Source organism: Bubalus bubalis, chromosome 1 (genome assembly GCF_019923935.1).
Source record: "Bubalus bubalis isolate 160015118507 breed Murrah chromosome 1, NDDB_SH_1, whole genome shotgun sequence".
NCBI lineage: Eukaryota > Metazoa > Chordata > Mammalia > Artiodactyla > Bovidae > Bubalus > Bubalus bubalis.
Genome location: NC_059157.1, coordinates 159870548 through 159877920, shown reverse-complemented (window position 1 = coordinate 159877920; position 7373 = coordinate 159870548). Strand labels below are relative to the sequence as shown.

The window sequence follows — 7373 nt, the reverse complement described above, 5'->3', positions numbered from 1 at the left end:
CCCTGCGTAGTCGGCAGGTAGGTGGTAGGTAACAAGTTAAATTGTGCTGAAGCAACGTCAAGGTTCAACTAACAATATTTTTACAAAGACCTTTTAGAAATGTTCACGCTGATAACAATGACGTCGATTCATTAGCAGTTCCTTAATTAAGAAAAACAATACGAAAATAAAAAGGGAAAGGGAGACTTGAAGGACAGAAAGAGATGCTCCCCATCTCCCTCCACACCCTCCCTCCCGCCTTTGAAATCTTTCTGGGAGTAGCAGGTTTCTGCAAGCGCCAGGAATCCGGTCTCATTAAAGCGCGGAGCGCTGCAATGCCAGGGCGTTCCCAGCTGGGGACTGCAGGCTGCCTGAAACACGCAAACACCTGGTGTGGTTCTTGAAGGCCCTGGAGACTTCAGTCTCCTTCGGTCGGCTCCAGGGTGTTAGGCAGAAGGCTCTGAGCGGTCAGAGGGGCTTCCTGTGTGTCAGCAACTTCACTTTGCCGAAGATAGCAGGCGGAAGAGCCGAGGAACGCTGGCGGGCCAGTCGCTTCTCGGCAGCCAGCCCTAGCCCTGACCCTGACCGAGCGCGCCCCGCGTCCTCCGCCGACTCCGGCAGTGGCTCCAGGACAGAAGCTGAGCGCGCCGGCCCACGGCGAAGACCAGTTCTCCCCGAAGACGTCTCCGGATCGGAGCGAACACCCTGGAGAGCGCGGGCAGGCAGCCGGGCGGGCTTCACGGAGGCACGCCCCTCTCCTCCCAGCGGCGCGCGGACTCGCCCGGCGCCCAAACTCCGCCCACCCTCGCAGGGAGCCTGGCTCGCCCTCCGGCCGCTGCACTCCAGACGGAGCAGGTCTCTAGAAAAGCCTGCGAGATCACCCAGACTGCGAGCCGGACGCGATCCAGAAGCGCACGAGTCTGCGGCCACGCGCGCTCCCATGGCCCCCAGAAGCTGAGGGCAGCGGGGCGCGGGCCCTAGACCCGAGCTGCTGGCTTGCAAGGTAGGGAGAAGGAAGATGCCCAAACGAAGTTGATCTTCGGGGGAAGGAGGCTGGGGCGCGCCCTCCCCACGCCGGAGCGCAGCGCAGCGAATTTGGCTCAACCTCACTGAGGCCCCCGGCGCGCTCTCCAGCGCGAACCCTCGGTCCCTAGGGAAAGCGCAGTCGGAAAGTTGTCGGCTTGGGTGTCCTGAGCGCCCTGTTGTGTAACCTCGGTGTTGCCGGCCGGACGGGGAAGTTGCTGGTCCACCGGCCAGCCGGGTTCGGTCGCCGCTCAGGGCGGATTTCATGGCCCGCGGCGAACGCGGGGCCGGAGCTGGCGTGGGCGAGCCCCCGCGCGCCCCCTCCCTCAGGGATCCCCGGCTCCAGCTCCCGTCTGCTCGCCAGCCTTTCCGATGCTCGCTGCGCCCCTCGCCGCCGCCGCCGCCGCCCTCCTGCCGCCGCTTGTCCCTTGGAGCCGCCGCCTAAGTCGGGGAGGAGAGAATGACCGAGGTGCTGTGGCCGGCGGTCCCCAACGGGACGGACATTGCCTTCCTTGCCGACCCTGGTTCGCCCTGGGGAAACAGCACAGTGACTTCCACCGCCGCCGTCGCCAGCCCGTTCAAATGCGCGCTGACCAAGACAGGCTTCCAGTTCTACTACCTGCCAGCTGTCTACATCTTGGTGTTCATTATTGGCTTCCTGGGCAACAGCGTGGCCATCTGGATGTTCGTCTTCCACATGAAGCCGTGGAGCGGCATCTCAGTATACATGTTCAACTTGGCCCTGGCCGACTTCTTGTACGTGCTGACTCTGCCGGCGCTCATCTTCTACTACTTCAATAAGACCGACTGGATCTTCGGGGATGCCATGTGCAAGCTGCAGAGGTTCATCTTCCACGTGAACCTCTATGGCAGCATCTTATTCCTGACCTGCATTAGCGCGCACCGGTACAGCGGCGTGGTGTACCCGCTCAAGTCCCTGGGTAGGCTCAAGAAGAAGAACGCGGTCTATATTAGCGTGCTGGTGTGGCTCATCGTGGTGGTGGGCATCTCCCCCATCCTCTTCTACTCTGGCACCGGGATCCGGAAAAACAAAACCATCACCTGCTATGACACCACCTCAGACGAGTACCTGCGAAGTTATTTCATCTATAGTATGTGCACGACCGTGGCCATGTTCTGTGTCCCCTTGGTGCTGATTTTGGGCTGTTACGGATTAATTGTGAGAGCTCTGATTTACAAAGACCTGGACAATTCGCCTCTGAGGAGGAAATCCATTTACCTGGTGATTATTGTACTGACTGTTTTTGCTGTGTCTTACATCCCTTTCCACGTGATGAAAACAATGAATTTGAGGGCCCGGCTGGATTTTCAGACCCCAGAAATGTGTGCTTTCAATGATAGGGTGTATGCCACTTATCAGGTGACAAGAGGTCTAGCAAGTCTCAACAGTTGTGTGGACCCCATTCTCTATTTCTTGGCAGGAGATACTTTCAGAAGGAGACTCTCCCGAGCCACCAGGAAAGCTTCCAGAAGAAGTGAGGCAAACTTGCAGTCCAAGAGTGAAGACATGACACTCAATATTTTATCAGAGTTCAAGCAGAATGGAGATACAAGCTTGTGAAGATGCAGGAATCCCCAAACACCCACTTTGTAACATGGTAGGATGCTTCATAGAGCCAAGCGCTTTTTTCCCCTTTCAGTTTCTAGTAAGTTTAGAGAAAATTCAAGCCAAGAAAGCAGTGAATTAACAAATAAAATAGAAGTGGAAATGCCTACACCCACACTTGGCTTGTTCGGATTTGCTTTCTAACCAGAAGTTAGACTTCTGGTCTAACTTCCTTCGCTCCAGGGCTTCCTTCTTTCTAACCAGAAGTATGTAACATAAAATTATACTGCCCTCCTTAAATATTTACTTTCTCTTCTGCCTTTAAAATTTGCAAACTCTTCTCTTTAAAGTGTACATGAGTACTGAAGCTATTTGGATATTAATATTTTCTCCAAGAAAACTGACCACCTGAAACCTGAGTTTGTGATTTGTCTAATCTTTATTGTCTTTAATAATCTGAGGTAGGAACAAATTGAAACTTTACATTCTTAGATTAGAGACATACACCAAAATACTAAAGTCAGTCCATTCAGAAGCAGATGAACAGATTGCTGCTGGGTGTCTTTTTTTGATCCTATAAGCATAGGTGGTAGCTGGCTGAATTTCTCTGGAGAATTGAATAGAAAAATCAAGTCAATGAATTTACAAGTCTCCAAAGGGATTATCTCACAATTGTTTCTAGAAAACTGCTTACTCTGTGTTGGGTGCTAAATGTTTGTGGACGGAATCATCTGTATATTATCTTACAGGTAAAATGCCTTCAAAATAATCTAAGTGCATGTACTTTCCTTGTAAACACCACAAACTCTGTTAGACTTCCTGTGACAAAGAGCTTTTGCTTGCACCACTGCTGTGCAGCGCCCAAGGATTATGTTTGTGTTCCAGTACAAATGCTCACTTCCATCTGTAAAAACAATGTTAAAAATCACAGATAAATTACAGATCAAAGTTGAATAGCTGTTAGCAAGTTGAGGGATGTCGGCAGGAGGGAGAGTGGTTGACAGTCATCCATAATGCATAGCCTGCAAGCATATTCTCAAATGTATGAGGGACCAAGATGGGGGAGATGACATTTTTAGAATAAGGGTTTTAGTTTAAATTAATTATGGTGTAAAAGCTCTCTCTCTGTTTTTTGACTTCTTCCAAATGGTGGAAAACATGGAATGCAGTGTAACAAGAAGGCAGAATTTGCATGTGTTGTGGTGGTAGAATGAGGTGCTATAATGCTTTGCTGGGTCTTACATCCTCATTTTTGAAGCGAAAATGCCAAACATATGGGAAAGGGAAATATGAAGAATTAAATTTAAATACTTGAAGTACCACAGCACTACAAAATGAGGTGTAGAAACTACTAATCAGACTAATAGTTTAAGCGAATACTACTGGACAGTGTTTTATATTTTACCTCTGTCAGGCAGTAATGACAAATCTATAAAATACTTCAATAACTTTCATAATGATTTTTAGTGAATACTGAATTGCTGCATTTCTAGCCCTTGAAACGGTCAAATTTGATATATGTAGAATAATGAGTGAGGTGACCATTTACAACACCAAATAAATAAATCCGATATCAAAGGAATTTCTCATGGTGAAGACATGCCAACAAACCAGCATCAGAGTCTGCAACTGATGGTGGGGAAACTTGTTTGAAAGCACTTTATATGTAGAGCAATTTGGGGCTGCGTCCAAGGTAAGAACCTTAGTGCCCTGTGGGACCTGGCAATAAGAAAGTCAGAGCTGCGCTTCAGTTCTTGCAGAGTCTGGATGGATTTCAGATTTGTGAGCCCTTCAGTTTCTTAGACTTTCTCTGACTACTAAGACCAATGAATAAAAGCTGAAAAGCTGTGTTTAACCACCCTAAAGAGTGTGACTTTTTCCCATGTTCAGTGTTAAGACACAGGATTATAAAAACCAAATCAAGTGGAAACCTTTCAGATGTCCTACCTACACCTCATTTTGAGGAAAGAGAAGTGTTAACTAGGTTCTCATTTGATTAGGATCCTGCAGTGTTGTCTGTTGTGAAATCCTAAAAGAAAAAGACGAAGCTATGTCATGAATGTGTTACCCCTGTCAAATATCATGTGCAGTGAGACATGATTAATACCACTAAATTGGCCAGAGTGGAAATATCAAAGTCTGTACCATCCTTGAACTCGAAGGCTCATGATACACATTTCTATAATATTCCTTCACCTTTATTTACTTTAGTGTTCTTCCTTTTAGGTCTGAAGATGCCCAGCCTGGTTTACAGTATATGTTAGGTACATTGATTCAGCTTCCAGGGAACTTTCTTTTGGAGTGTGGCTCCAGTGTGGAGGTAAACAGGGACGAGAAATGCCCTTTTACTCCTTGACATGCTATTTCCACAGTATTTCTTCCTTAGCGTCATACATCACATAGTGGACAATGATGACATGCAGTTGCCTGCCTAATAGTGACAAGAATGATCTCTCTAACCCCTTTCAGGCACGAAGTGGTCTCTGGGATGAGTCTGCTAATGATGAAAACATACCAAGGGTCAAGATAAAGCAGTGACCTATTGGCTGAAGGTCTGATTCATGACTTATGATAAAGAGTGTGTATTTTACCAGTAAAGGCAGAAATCTGCTGGCATTTTGATAAAAACAAAAAAATTAAGGAATGTAGCAATTAACTAAATTTCACACTACAAAACTGAATGCCAAAGTGTTTTATGGCTCATCAGTCGGCAACTTTGACCCACTGAACATCAGTGTGTGTGTGTTTGGATTGAAATGCTAAACACACAGACGCAGGAGAGATACGGCATGAGAGTAGAATTTGGAGTTAAAATGGCAATATTGCCCATTGGCCAGCTGTGGGACTTCTTGACCCTGTCAAGACCACTCTCCGTGGATTAAAAGGGCTGGATGATATCCATCTGTTGGGGCCTTAGGGGATGTAGTAGAGAACTATAGGCAGCCAGAGGTGCATGAAATCTGCTGCTGTATTTTCCAGGACTGCTGAATGCCAGTCCTTGGCTAAAAAAACTCGTACAAAGTTCACCAGTTGTGAAATGGATATGACCTGTAAGTTTTCTGTCTCAGGGCAGTCCACTATACTGCCTGTGGATATCAGAGATGTCAGTGCTTACAGCAGCTGGAATTGGACTCATGACAATAAAGGTGTGTAACTAGTTAGAGATATAGTAAAGCTTTAACTTTGCTGGTCAAATTGTAACTATCATAATAGTATTTATTGATGAAGCTCACAGTCCTTCCATTGTACAGATTGAAAAACTTTCTTGAAAGTTCCAACATACTGATGTAAATTATATTTATTACAATGTATAATATTAATGTCACATTGGTGTATTTTACATAATGTATGATGCATAAAATTAATTACTGTATATTATGATGCTTTTCAAATATCAGTATCTTGAAATGTTTTAAGTTTTCAGATTTTTTTTAATCTAAAATATGAAAATCTGTTTTGTGATACAAGGGATTCATTTTCTCTAGAAATGCTTTTGCACGTTTATCTTTTTATTTAGGGTTCTTCCTACATAGACACAGTTTGGTGTCAAACTTTCATTAGGATCAATAGTAAATACAGAATATCTTAGCCAAATACTGGGTCTGTATTGTCTACATTTTATATACTATTATAGAAGTATTTATATTGTCTTTTCAATATGTTTGGAATTGTATCTGCAAATACAGTCAGAGCTTCCCATTTCTAATTGCAAAAGGTTTGTCCTAAACTCAATCGACATCACTTATGTTTTAGAAGTCTGGTGAGATGGGCATTATAGATACAATATTAGCATTTAAGGAAATACTTAAGGGAGATGGACAGAGAAAGAGACAGCTGGTGTAATCAATTACTCTGCTCAATTCTGCTTCAGTTTTTATGTTGTGTTTCTTCTTAAGGTGAAATAGCATAATCTTAATTTCTTAGAGATGAAGTTTCTAAGTAACACACTACCAGCAAGTTCAACATTGCTAGTAATTTTAATGTTTTTTCTGTTCATTTGATAACTTTAATTCCAAGTTTTACAATAATATCTATATATTATTTGGCTGCTGAATCCTGTTAACAGTTTTTTTTTTTAATTCTGTTGTACATTATATTATACACATCATTACAAATTAACATGAAGGGGAATATATATTACATATCAAAAATTGTGAATTTGAACTCTAGTATGTGTTAGTGCTTTTGCAAAAATGTTTATTTTTATAATATCTGTGATTTTAATATAGGTAATTGAACTAGATTTCTTTGTGGTGAATAGTGCCATTGAATGACTGGTATGGAAACAGTGTTACTTGACATTTTGTGCTTTCTCAGGTTTATCTATATCAATGGTAGCTTAACAGATTCCAGACTAATTGTGCATAATTGTGTTTTAAAAGGAATGTACATTTCCTATAAGTTTGCATGCAGGAGTGTACAACTTGGAGTGTGTGTGTGTGTTCACAGCATGGCAGCCAACTTTGTATCTGCTGTTGATAATAACAGCAGAGCTTTGGTATAATCGTGGTCATTAGAATTATACCTACCATAGACAATGAAAACCGAAAAAGTCTCAATAAAACTATGAAATGTGGTCTGATGGCTTCTATGTTATTATAGTATTAATACTTTCAACTTTCCTCAAATTTTGACTTGTACTGTTACGTGTGCACATACTAAGTCGCTTTAGTCATGTCTGATTCTGTGCAGCCCTTTAGACTGTAGCCCACCAGGTTCCTCTGTCCATGGGATTCTTCAGGCAAGAATACTGGAGTGGGTTGCCTTTCTCTTCTCCAGGGGATCTTCCCAATCCAGGGATTGA

General features: G+C 44.1%; 1 protein-coding gene across 1 annotated transcript; it reads left to right on the top strand.

Annotated features, from left to right (window-relative positions):
* Positions 1 to 1351: 1351 nt before the first annotated feature.
* On the top strand, positions 1352 to 7145 carry P2RY1 (purinergic receptor P2Y1). The gene has a single exon (XM_006071489.3). The coding sequence runs from the start codon at positions 1463 to 1465 to the stop codon at positions 2582 to 2584; it is 1122 nt and encodes a 373-aa protein (XP_006071551.1). The 5' UTR covers positions 1352 to 1462; the 3' UTR covers positions 2585 to 7145.
* The last annotated feature ends 228 nt before the right edge of the window (positions 7146 to 7373 follow it).

Bases quoted from the DNA above. Each gene is read 5' to 3' on its own strand.
- P2RY1 (XM_006071489.3), top strand. From the start codon at position 1,463: ATGACCGAGGTGCTGTGGCCGGCGGTCCCCAACGGGACGGACATTGCC.